This window comes from Rattus norvegicus, chromosome 2 (assembly GCF_021556685.1).
Source record: "Rattus norvegicus strain SHRSP/BbbUtx chromosome 2, alternate assembly SHRSP_T2T, whole genome shotgun sequence".
NCBI lineage: Eukaryota > Metazoa > Chordata > Mammalia > Rodentia > Muridae > Rattus > Rattus norvegicus.
Window position 1 is genome coordinate 187,246,095 of NC_141535.1, and position 13,208 is coordinate 187,259,302.

Consider the following 13,208-nt stretch of genomic DNA (forward strand, 5'->3'; position numbering starts at 1 on the left):
AGAGAGAGACAGACACACAGAGAGAATCAACGTCACTGGCAGCTCTATTCAGGCGGTTCGGCAATGCAGGCGCCATGAAGGCCCACTCTCATGGCTGACTGAGAAGCGAGTGCTGATGCCTGCCCAGCCTGAGCGGAGAAAATCTTACCCCATCACTAACCCAGGAAAAGACAGAATCTTTGAGTTTCTGCGGCTAAGCAGTATCCTGGTGGGTATCTGTGCCATGTGACCTTTATCTAGCTTGCCTACCATGAGGAGTGCAATGTGGGCGTGGTTCCGCTCCCTTCACAGGACTGTGGTGTTCTAGGATAGTAGCTGCATTGTTTAGCTCTCTGAGGCACCTCACCTCTGTATTTACTGATTTCTATTTAACCCATCAGTCTCCACGCCCTCGTTGGCGTTTGGGATCTTGGGGAAGGGGGGTGAATGGTACGTCATTGTAGGCTTTTTTTGTATTTTAATATTTATTTGAATTCTGTGTGTATTAACATTTTGCCTGCATGTGTGTAAAGGCACTATGTGTGTGAAATGCCTACAAAGATCAGATGAGGGTGTCATCCCTGGAATGGAGTTTCAGATGTTGTGAGCCTTCACGTGGGTGCTGGGAAGACAACCTGGGTCCTCAGGAAAAGCCCTGGGCCCAATCTCCAGTCCTCTTTGTGGCTTTGATTTGCATTTCCCTCACAATCACTGATACTGAGCACTTACATTTATATAGCAATAATGTGCTATACAGCACAACGGAGTTAAGAAGAAAGCATTTTTATGCAAACCTTTACTGATTTTCTTCTTTGACAATTTCATGCACATATACAATGTACTATGGCAGAAGGCAGCATCTGAAAGCACTCATCATAAAGAGATGATAGGCCCGTTCCATCACTACCCAGTGTATCCATGAATCCACACACTACATTGTGCCTCATGAATCTGTACAAATGCTGGGTACTGGCAGCAGGTCAAAATCTGCATGCATTTTCCACTGAGTGTGCATTGTTCCACAACATAAAAACCCCAAGCCACATCATAGGGGAGGACTGTCTGTCTGTCTATACTTCTTCCTCCTACTCCACCTCTTGGCTGCTTTCACTGCCATTAGCTCTTAACCCAGGAACTGGGACACCTAAGAACTCTGCTCTTACTTAGAGTCCTAGGTATGGGAGGCTCTCCTATTTGGAGGGTGTTTTGCATCTATTCCTATTGAGCAGCATTACAGCTTAGAATTTGTGCAAGCAACTGTGCCCATTTTAATATCAGAGACAAGTACTGCTCCACGAGCAAAGCCACAGAGCTGACTGCCAACGTTGTCAGCATTCAAATCTGTTTCTTTTGGCATCAAACCCTTTGTTCCCTCACCAGGTATCTAGAACGTCAAAGCCATTCTAAATCAGAATCTCACTACGTTAGGATTGCCAGACATAGAAAATAAACATGCAGGATAGATAACCAGCTAAACTGGACTCTCACAGAACAAGAGGCAACACGGTAGCACAGTATGTCCCTATCATATCTGATGGGATGGCTAAAACTTATCTGGCAACTATAACTTATCATGGGAGTTATATAGGAGAAATCTTTAGCCTACAGTCCAAGATTTCTGCTGGGAAAAGCCCCTCTAACTCAAACTTAACCAGTACATACACACACAATCATTATATTGGATAAGCATTCGAGGGTAGTATATAAGCAGTCAGATATTTCTATGGAACAGAGGGGCAAAGGTACAAGAGAAAGCTACCACCTGCATGAAGGATAAAGCATGCCCCTCCTCCCCATCCCCAATACACACAAACGCATACACTTGCACATCTCACCTCTCTCAAACTAGTGGTTTGACTGCATGGTTAAAAAGAAAGAGTGCTACAGGGCACTGCATGGCAGTATGGCCTGTGGTAGGGACCCTCTCACCTCTTTCAAAAATGAATTAATGAGCCCCAGAGAGTCAAGCATAAGCGACAAGTGAGGACAGCAAGGCATCTAGCACGGGCCTTCTGTTTGTGGCTCCTTGCCTCCCGGGTCTTCTGGTTGTCTATCTTCTATCTACAACTATTAGATATGGTGGCAGCTTCTGTGCCAAACCCTCCTGAGGATGATTAGGAAGAGAGAGACCTACCTGATTTGGACTCTTTCTCAATGTCCTGGTAACGCTGAACGAAATCTTCCACCTGCTCTCTGCAGAAGAGATCAGGCTCCACGACGCTGAGAAGAGAGTAGAGCTCCTGGAGGCTGTTCTGGATGGGAGTTCCGGTGAGCAGGAGACGGAAAACCACTGAGAACTCAAACACACAGACCAACAAAATTAAACCCCCCACAGGCTGGAGGAAAGTCTGGGTTACCCAACAACGAGTGGGAAGGACTAAGGTACATGACACGGGCAAGCTCCGGTTCCGGCTGTGTGTTTTATTTGATAAAGGAAGTGACTCCAGTTTGAACGAGGAGGAAGAAGAAGAAGAAAGAAGAAGAAAGGGGAAGAAAAAAGAAGGAGGAAGAGGAGAGGGAGAAGAAAGAGGAGAGGGAAGAGGAGGAGGATGAGGAGGAAGAGGAGGAGGAGGAGTCCTACAAAGAAGACAGCATTGTAAGGATGCAATACACCACGTCCTGCACAAGTGTTACAGAGCAGCATGGGATACACTATTGTTAGTCTTAGAGAGTTAAATTATGGGTTGCACATGACATTGGGGAGCTTACTGAGACAAATGAGACATGTATGTATGTGCATGTGGAGATGGAGAAGTAAAAAGCTCACACACGGAGCCCTAACACTACAGGTAAGAAGCAAGACTGATACCAAAACCATGTCTTTTGTAAAACCTTATGGACTATCAAGACTTCTGTATTTTTCCAGACACTGTGCCACACGATATTCCTGAACAGTCGGGAACAAATGAGAAAGCCAAAAATAGAAAATTCCTTTCAGTAATTAAATACTAGTAATTGGTGATGAAATAAAAAGTTAAGAGAAACAGGAACATCAGGTCCTCCTTTGGGACCCCTCCTACTGCTGGGAATCCCACCCCGCCCCTGCTTCCTCCGTATATCAGTTTGCTTTGCTCAGAAGGAGAAAGAAAAACATTAACAAGAGACATTAGATCAAGGTTGGTCAACCCCTAAGCTGACGTAACAGGAGCTATCAAAATTAATGTAACAAGATAGAAACGCCATAAACCCTATGTCTGCTATTTTAAATGTCAAAATACAGTGGCCACTATGCAGATGCGCACACATACACAGATGCACATACAAGATACACTGAGATGTTAATGCAGGAGTGGGTCATGGGGTCTTTCCCTTTTCTTGTCTGTCTAGATTTTGGCTCTGGGTGAATCATAAGAGGACACACTGCCTTTGGAGTAAAAAGTGATGTGACGTGACCAGTTAGAGCTTACTACAGAAGTCTTGGCAACCTCCTTTTGTTCTTTCTGAAATGCCCATTCACTACCTACCCATCAGTCCCGGCTCTGCTGGTTAGATGATGTTTTTGAAGTACTTCAGCTATCTGGACTGAGATTTCTTTTTATTCTTTTTAAAGTATGGTAATCAGAATTCACAAGGTGTATTTCAGTAAAGAGTTGAGAAGATCAAAAACTGCAGGCTCACACAGGTAACCACTAGTCATGATATTTAGCTTTTCCTAGGACATGCATAAAATTTTTGATTCAAAGTAGAGTCCTTTTTTGCATCAAAACTTACAACTGGAAAATAAAAGTCAGAAACAATCTGCCTTTATAGTACTTTACAAGGTCTGTGTATAAAATACTATGTAAGTACATTCCTTATTAAATATTAAGTATTTTTCCACATAATGGCAACTTTAGTTGGTAAATGCACTGTGAGTATGACATAAAAAGTCTGGCACTAACTGTTTTCGCATTTAGATCACTTCTGATTTTCATAAATAAACTGAAAACTGTATTAAAATTGACAGATATAAAAACAGACAGAATCAATCCACTTTCCCACCTTTCAGTCCAATAAATAAATAAATGGTTTTGTTTGGCTCGCGCTCTCTCGCTTGTGTTCTCTTTCTCTCTCTCTCTCTCTCTCTCTCTCTCTCTCTCTCTCTCTCTCTCTCTCTCTCTCTCTCTCTCTCTCTTCTTTTTAAGACGGGGTCTGACTATGAAGCCCTGGCTGTCCTGGAACTCACTGTGTAGACCAGGCTGGCCTCAAACTAAGAGACCTGCTTGCCTCTGCCTCCCAAGTGTCACTATAGCTCACCTAAATAAACGAATTCTCTTTTCAACCATCCAATGATCTGCAATCCAAAAGGACCTAAAAGGAACGCTGACCTGTCCAAAATGAATCTCCCCATGTCAAATCCACAAGCCCGGGGCCCCTTTACTGTGCCTGCCTCTTCTCTCACTCTACGTCAGTAAACTGGCACAGGAGTTTATGAAGCATTCTCTTACAAGGATGGAGACCTAGAATATGACGACTGCCATCACTCAATGTGCTCCCTCCACAAGACACACAACGTGGCGGTATGAGGGGGTGTCCCTCTAAGAGGTAATTAGGCCATAGCCGCTCCTTTTGAATGGGATCATGGGCACTTAAGAGAATCATTAAGCTAGCTTTCTCTTCTCTCTCCTGCCCTTCTGCCATATGAGATCACAGTGCAAAGTCCCCAACAGCTTGATCTGACTTTCCAGCCTTCAGAACTGTGAGATAAATAAATGTCTTTTTGTTCTGACCCAGCCTGTGGCACCGTGTTAAAGCAGCACAAAGGGACTAACGTGAAAACCTCCTGGGAAAGAGGCACTGTTAAGGGTCCCCAAGATGAAGGCAATGGTACCAGAGCCAGAAGATGCCTATGAGGGGGCAGCGATCTCCACAGAACCTATCTGCTTTCAAACACCCAAAAATGCAACTTCTAGGCCAGTAACTACAGAACACTGATCAAAGGTTTTCTTTCCGACGCCTCTCTGGACCTGATTTGTTATGGGATGGGGCCAAACTTCATCACTACCAAAACGAGGAGTCTCGTGAATGATCGAGCCTTTCAGCTAGGAGAAAGACCACTTTTCACAAACATCTCTGAAAAACCCGGGGAGTCATGCCCGTGTTTCCAGAACAGTGTGAGAAGCCAAGAGAAGACGAGAACAGTGGATCACACTTTATAACAAAGACAGCAGAGGACTCGACGGTATGGAACTGGTCCTCGTGTGGGCCACTAAATGCTTGGAACAGGTAGTGGGAAAGAGGCACAACATGCCCAATGTGTCTGCTAGGGAAACAGATTTATAGTGAGGTCATTTCTGCAAAGAAACCAAGATGATCAAAGAGAGGTGAAATGCTTCCAAAAGTGCAATGCGCTTTCCTGGAGTGGGGTCACATTTGACAACCAGATTTTAATAAACACTGCCTTACAAAAGGTAAAAGGAAAGACATTACATATTCTGTCTGCCCCCAAACCCCCAAGTGATTATTTAGCCTGGAAGTAATCTGACTGAAAGAAAAGGTTTCAGTTGAGTCTATGCTATTCAGGTCTAACTATTTGTTAAAAAGGTCTGACTGTGCGGCCGTCTTCCCTCACCCTCCAGACTGCTGTAATTACAGAATGCACCTGGTTAACGTTCTTTAGGGGGAGGGATGAGGAAGCGGGGCTCCAGAGTATTGTCAGAGCAGTGACATCACCATGCATGATACTGCAATGGTGGGTAGATGCCATTGTATAATTCTCCCAACCAAGCAGCCTCTACAATATCAAAAGTGAATCTGTGAGTTACAGACTCTGAGTGATGATGTGAAAACTGTTCCAGCATTTGCGACAAATTCACTGCTCTGATCGGGGATGTTGATGATGAGGGAAGGTGTGAATAGAGGGTTTGAGGGGTGTCTCTGCATCTGCTGCTCAACTTTGTGTTCAAATGAAAACCACTCTTTAAAAGTCGATCTTCAACAGCAGGCATTTAGATGAGAACCAAAGCTACCCTGTGAATTTACCTCTGAAAGTGTCCTATGCAGCAGGGAGCTCTGGTTTTTCAATCTGTGAGCTTCATCCACAGCAAGGACACTCCAAGAGAAGCTGTGAGAGAAAATCCACTTTCAGCTTTGTGCAACTCAGAGCGTCTAGAATGCTACAGAACCGCAACTACTGTTAGAAAGACTATCACAGCTGGCCTTGAGACACGTCCGAAGCACCTCCCTACTGACTGGACAACAGCTGCGGCACAAGGCGGTTCATTCAAGGAACTTCCCCCCACGACAGAGAAGATGGCAGGCAGGAAGGAAGGAGCCAAAGCCAGAGAGAGGAAAAACATTTATAACCAAGTGCCAGGTCCTGAACTTGTAGTTCTGTGTGTTTAGTCCAAAAGGACACGATGAGCAGACAGAATGGGACCAATAGGGAGACGGAGGCTCAGAAAGTTGAGGTAATTTGGTCAGGCTTACCAGAGCAGAACTGAGAGTCAAACCCATAAGAAACCTTAAAGAGATAGCTGTGCCACAGAAGACAAAAAGGTGGGTTTAAACAAGTCCTGAACAGAACCAGGCACTACAGAGACGGCCCCCTCCTCTCCTCCTCTGTGGACCCTAAGGTCCTCAGTGATTCCTACAAAGCGTGATTTGCTGTATGTTCATAGTTAGAACAATTTATCAGGAAGTCCCAGTCAAAAAGGACATACACATACACACACGCACGTGCATATTTCTATGCAGCTCCAACAGGCCTCAAATGTGCAATCCTCCTGCCTCAGCCTCCCAAGTGCTGAGATCACAGGCATAGATCACTATGCTTTGGCTATAAAAGCACATTTTGACAAATATTTTGGGAATTCCATTGCACGTCTTCCCCAAATATGGTAAATATATATCCATGAGTGTGTTCTGGAATATATTAGTTAAAATTGCAAAAGTTGAAAATAAATGTGTATTAATACTTGATAAAGCATATGGTTACATGAAAAGGCGTATGTGGTCACTGTGATACGAAGGTTAGCTGGGCGTGGTAGAACACATCTGTAACCCTAGCACTTGGGAGGTAGGTGTACAAGGATACCACAACTGTGAGGCTAGCCTTAGCTACACAGCAGGGTCAGCCAGGACTACATGCAAAACAGTCTCCAAACAAAAAATTAACCAAACAAGACATGAATATTGTATGTCCTTAAAAATTGCAAAAAAGAAAAAAAGTCAAACAAAAGATAAAATGTAGAACCTATTAAGACTTAATTTTGCTTGTAAACATCATGGGATATCGCATTATATTTTAGACATTATCTTTTAGATGTATTTATCTGGGGGTGGCATGTGTGTGCCATGGTGTATGTGGTCAGAGGACAACTTGTAGGAGTTGATTCTTTTCTTCCCCATGTGGGTTCTGGGATAGAGCTCAGATCCTCAGGTTTGGTTTGCATAGGAAGAGTCTATACCAAAAACAGACAAACCACAAACCACGGAGATGGGAAGAAAATTCTGCACCGATAGATGGAGAAGGAACTCAGGGGCCTGTGCCCTTTATCTCATTCATCTTCTGCAGATGGGGGAAGGACTAGAGACCCTGGGAGAGCACAAGGAGCCCAGGGACAAGATGCACTCAAGATGGATAAAGTACACGGGTAGGCAGTGGCCATGAGAGGTGTACACTGCCCATAGGACAGCGTCACCACACTATAGAATACATCTAAGCTGTGGGAGTCAACATTATAAATGGCCCTCATTTATTACGTCCTTAAGCCCTCCTACCAATGTGCTTAGAGCAGATACCTGAGACAGAGAGACAGCGTTTCTCCTGAGAATGCAACACTCGGTGCAGCTAGATACATAGGAGGGTTGGCAGCACTGGGTGCTGCCACCGAAGCCCTGCTTCATTAACTGTAAAAACAGCTAATCTTGGTTGTCAACTTGACACATTTGAGAAGGGGAAACTCAATTGAGCCACTGCCCCCATCAGACTGGCCTGTGACCACATCTCTGATGCATGTCTTAATTGCTAATGGATATAAGGCCTAGCCCACTGTGGGTGGTGTCAACCCCAGGCCTGCTAGCTGGGGAAGTCAGGAACAGTGGGCTGTAAACGTATTTCCCTCAGTATCTCTGCTTCAAGCTCCTTCTTTGTTTTCCCTCTGTGATGAGCAGTAAACTGTAAGGTGAAATAAGCCCTTCCCTCTCCGTGTGGGGTCACATACTTATCACAGCAACAGAAACAGAACTAGGACCTTGGCCTCTGTGGGCTACCCAAGCTTCATCTTCTTCATCTGTAGAGTAACCTGTCTAAGAGGGGTTTTATGAGTTCTTAAATTTGTGTGTGTGTGTGTGTGTGTGTGTGTGTGTGTGTGTGTGTGTGTGCACATGTGCATGCTCACAGCAGGGGTTATGGCCACCACAGACTCATGTGTTTGAATGCGTGGCCCTAGGGAGTAGCACGATTAGGAGGTGTGGCCTTTTTCAGGCAGCTGCGAGCCAGTGGTGTGGGCTGTGCTCTCTCAGGTCTGCTGGAAGGGCAGCAAGCACGCTCACCACTGAGCCACCTCTTTAGACCCTCCGCGCACTTCTCACTCCTAACTGAACTGTGTCTTTGTGAGTTTGCCCTCTGACCAAGTTTCCTGGTACTGCTGAGCTTTCTCTTAGTTCCTTTCCAGTGACAGACCATTAACGGGGTCAGGGAGCTGACTCAGCAGGTAAAAGTTCTTGATGTGCAAGCCTGGTGGCCTAGGTTGAGTCTCTGCAACCCAAGTTAAAAAAGTCAAAAGTGCATCTGTGGTCCCAGCACACCTATGGCAAAGGGGACATCAGACGAGAATCAGACCTCAAGGGTCAGCTAGTCTGGAATGTGCTGCACAGTGACAGAAAACAGTGGAAGATGGAGTATCAACTCTCTCTGTCTGTCTGTCTGTCTGTCTGTCTGTCTGTCTGTCTCTCTCTCTCTGTCTCTCTCTCTCTCTCTCTCTCTCTCTCTCTCTCTCTCTCTCTCACACACACACACACACACAGAGGCAAGCACACAGATCCAGACACACATGGTGAGGGAGAGCAGGTGAGCAGACAGACCGGCCAGTTAAAAAGAAAAGGAAGGGGTGAGACACTGAGGACTCACGGGCAGTACTCTTGCCTCGCATGTGCAATCCTGGCTTCAGTCTCTAGTACTCTCCTCCAAGTAAAATGATATTAAAATAGACGAAAGGGAATATAGGGGAAAACATACATTCCTCTTGTGGACGAGATACTATGCTTACTTCAGTAAAAGAAAATGTTAAACAGAAGCCATAAAATCTATGTTAGCCATCAAGACTTCAAAATAAGACAAACACAGGGGAGGGCAGAATTCCACAGCAGGAAGGGAACAGGTGACCCTCACGGCTCATGCAACAGGTCCTGGGCAGCGCAACCTACTCACGATTTTAGAAATGAGGCATCTTTCAGGCAAATCTGGAAAAGTAAGGGAGACATGTTAAGGAGGCTGGTGCTGGGATGTTCCGGGGCTGACCAGCTACTTGCCTGTCTTGGGGACTCTCTGGTTACAACAGCTCTGCCTTTGCTTCCCTAGTGAGACATGAGGCACTGAGCGTCCTACCAAGTCCAGACAAAAGGGAGTCAGCTAAGGGGAAGATCTCGCTTACAAGCGCCCAAGTCTTCATCTAACAAGAACTAACAATGAGACTGTAGGTACGTGTGCTGGCCTGCTCTGAGTCAAGTGCACACAAGCCAGAGTCACTGGAAGGAGAGCACTTTAGTCGTGAAACTGCCCCCACCAGAATGGCCTGTGGCCAAGTCTGTAGAGTGTGTTCTTGATCGATGGCTGATATGGGGTGCCTAGCTCGCTGTGGGTGGGGCCACCCCTGGGCTGGTGGTCCTGGGTTCTGTAAGGAAGCAGGCTGAGCAAGCCACGGAGCAGCATTGCCCCGCAGCCTCTGCATCAGCTCCTGCCTTGACTTCCTGCTGACTCCCCTCAGTGATGGACTGTTAGGTATAAGATGAATAAACTCTTTGTTCCTTGTGCTGCCTTAGGTATTGTTGTCATCAGAGCAAGAGAAGCCGTAACTAAGACGCTAAGTATCCCCTACTTCCCTGCTCTAGTTACCAAACAAGAGCCCCTTTCCCTCACCACTTCTGTTCATCCAAGAGGCGCTCAAGTGCCTCCTCCAAGACCACCCCCTACGAAGCAGCAGAGATGACAGAGAAGGAAGCTAACCAACACAAAGCCCCATGATCCTTCACTTCTGTGGTCACAAAGTCCCTTTGAGAATGAGGTGAAGGGTCACTTCCTTCCCTCCAGACCCCCTAAAGTATGCTCTGCTTAAATAGAATCACAGTGGTTTTAATAACGCCTTTGACCCACGTTAGGAGTTCTTGCTAGAGAAGCAGATGGCTACCTCATAGGTCGTCAGCAGCACATGAAAACCCGACTCCTGTCTTAGGTCCTGCTGACGGCGGGCTCTCTCTTCCTTGTCACCTGTGTATGTCACACAGGAAAGACCTGGAGCAAATCTGAAGCAAAGAGAAGAGGCAGACAGGGCAATGTTAGAGCCACCCATGGGACAGTGTAGGTTACCAAGCCACACTGCATGAGACAGTGCAACGTGCAGACCCCAGCAGGCCTGGCATCCAGAAAGAGTCAAGGGGCCTCCAAACTATGCCTAGGGTCATGGTTAGGCCCTGATGTAAATGTTTAGGCCTTGTCTAAAGGCATGGCACTGGCTTTTAAAAGAAAACTTTCCTCACATTAGTCATTCCCTACATCGATATGAAAAGGATAGCTTTCTTCAGTGCAATAAACTTCATTAAAAATGAATACTGACTTTTAAGTTGCCAGACAGAAGTAATAAGACCTGGACCATTCTCCTGGATCCCCAGTGCCTACCTACCTTGCTTCAGTTCAGCCCTTCTAGAATAAATTCATTAGCTGCATAAGACACTGTTATTTTACCATATTTTTTTACACCAGCCAGAATATCTTAAGCAATGCAAAAAATAACAGTTCATCTAATCCACTCCGCACCTCTCCATCTCTTCTTTCCAGTTGCTCAAAACAGACAAGGGACAAAGGATCAGAAACGGCCCTTCGTCGTTCAGTCTCCCCACCAAGTAAATGAGGAGAGCGATGGTCTGGAACAGAGAAAAATACCAGTTCTGATCACACTTCCTCATGGGAAATAATCACAAGATCCTTACAACCACTGGGACACACACACACACACACACACACACACACCCTCAAACGACTGATAAGAGCCCTGAATGTCAGAATGTGAAGTGCTATCACCATGGCATTTGCCTGTGTATCCTGACTACCCTGTCTTTAAGATTCTATAGATTAGAACCGCCCCAGCCCATGTGATTAACCATGTGGTATGATGCAACTGGGCTGTCTGTCAACCCAAACCCACGAATGACAGTTTTGCTCATCATCTCGGCTGAAGAGTCAATATCAATACTCCGCCTGCCTAACAGCGTCCTAACGATCTGACTCTCTGGGTCTCTACACTGTATGCTGCTTCCTTTAATACCACTAGTTAGCTTTGAATTTAGAAACCACAGGGCACCACATTCACACCGAGTTATCCTGAGAGAGATCCAGAAAGTGGATACCACACAAAACACTGCTAAGGAAGTCATAATCCACTTGATGCTAAAATGGGTAAATTATTTTTTTATAGAGAAAAGTCCTGGGCCAGGGCCATTAGCATGCCTTCTCCCAAACACATATTAAAAAAAAAAAAAAAAACTCAAAAAAAAGGTCAAACAAGGGCAATGGAACCATTTTTAAAACTCAGACTAGAAAAAGCAGCTCTAAGATCTCAATCCTTCAGCATGCTACTTTATGTATTTCATCCCCTAGTAAGAAACACAGTGCTGGTTGGGGATTTAGCTCAGTGGTAGAGCACTTGCCTAGCAAGCGCAAGGCCCTGGGTTCAGTCCCCAGCTCCGAAAAAAAAAACAAAAAAAAACCAGAAGAGTAAAAAGAAACACAGTGCTGCACTGAGCGTGTAAAGATAACCATGAGCTGTGTGGACGTGAGCCGTGCTCGGTCCACACTAACATACCTGGCAGGTCTTCCCCAGGCCCATCTCGTCTCCCAGGATGCAGCCATTCTGGCCATGGAAGCACTGGACTAGCCAGTTGACTCCCTCCAGTTGGTAAGAGCGTAGACGAATCCCTAGAAATAAAAAACAGAAGCGGTCCGAAGAGAAGAGCAGAAATTCCGGCAAGCCTCGGGCTCTATGGCAGCCTCACCTCCCACACTCCAAATCTGACCAGCCACGGCACTCACTTCGCCGCTACTTCTTATGCAGACTTGGTCACCATCTGTCACTCATTCAGACTCCTAAAGCATGTTGTCTTTGTCACCTAATCCACCTGACAGAAAGTCTACGGAGCCTCACATCCCTGCTACTCAGTCCCGGAGACGAGCATTACTAACGTAGCTCATGGACAAACAGCACAGGGGCTGTGCATGCTACGGAGAGAGGCAGACCGGACTACTTCACACCACGCTTCAACAAGGAACAATGGGTCGACAGAAAGAGTATGTATTTCACAGTGCTTGGATGTTAAATGTCTTCCACAGGCTCATTTACTTCAAACTTAGGTCCTAGCAAGAGACGCAATTTGGTTGGTTGGTGGAAGCATTAGGGTGTGGGGCTCAGCTGGAGGAAGTGGAGGAAGAAACTAGAGGAAGACCTTGGAGCAACAGCCTGACTCCACCTTTGACCCAAGCTCGCCTGTGCCACAGTATCATGAGCTGCCTCCTCCTGCTGCCCTCTCTGGGACCAGCTCCAACTACCAGGCATCCTGCAGTGGCCTTTATCTCCACATCCTAAGTCTGCATAAATGCTGCCTTCCTTAAATTACTTTCATCAGCTATTCTGTCACTGAAAATTGGTACCAAGAAATGGGGTCACTGCTGTGATCAATCTGGCCTTGTGATGTACTGGTTTGCAAGCGGGAAGTTAAGAGCCTAGAGCTGTAGCCTAAAGAAGACCTAGAGTCCTGTAAGCTGGACACTGGTGGGCATTTAGAAAACCAGAATGCCAACAGGAATTCAGGAGTATGGATCAGAGAACAGATTTTGGGAGGATGGGGGGTGGGGGGGGGTTGACCTGGTGCACACTGGGAAACTAACTGCCTTTGTTCTGCTGGGGTCCTGAGGCTGAATTCAAAATGGTTCAAAATTCTTAACAAAAGGAATTTCAATACAATTCAGCATGTAGACTGTGGCACAGACTCTGCTTACTACTTTTAGTCAGATTTACAGTGAGAATCCAGGGATAAGA

The 13,208-nt window shown here is 45.9% G+C and overlaps 1 protein-coding gene across 7 annotated transcripts in view; it reads right to left on the minus strand.

The window, feature by feature from the left end:
• The window catches only part of Chd1l (chromodomain helicase DNA binding protein 1-like), a 58,371-nt gene that overhangs the window by 41,276 nt on the left and 3,887 nt on the right, over positions 1 to 13,208 (minus strand). For all 7 annotated transcript variants that reach the window (XR_015663573.1, XR_015663572.1, XR_015663578.1 and 4 more), the window contains 6 exon segments: positions 11,979 to 12,091; positions 10,934 to 11,040; positions 10,308 to 10,422; positions 9,332 to 9,363; positions 5,941 to 6,022; positions 2,114 to 2,276 (listed from right to left, as the gene is read on the minus strand). Coding sequence is in view for 3 of the 7 variants with exons in the window: in XM_087624418.1 (XP_087480544.1) it covers positions 2,114 to 2,276; positions 5,941 to 6,022; positions 9,332 to 9,363; positions 10,308 to 10,422; positions 10,934 to 11,040; positions 11,979 to 12,091 (612 nt within the window). In the remaining 4 variants the exon portion in view is untranslated.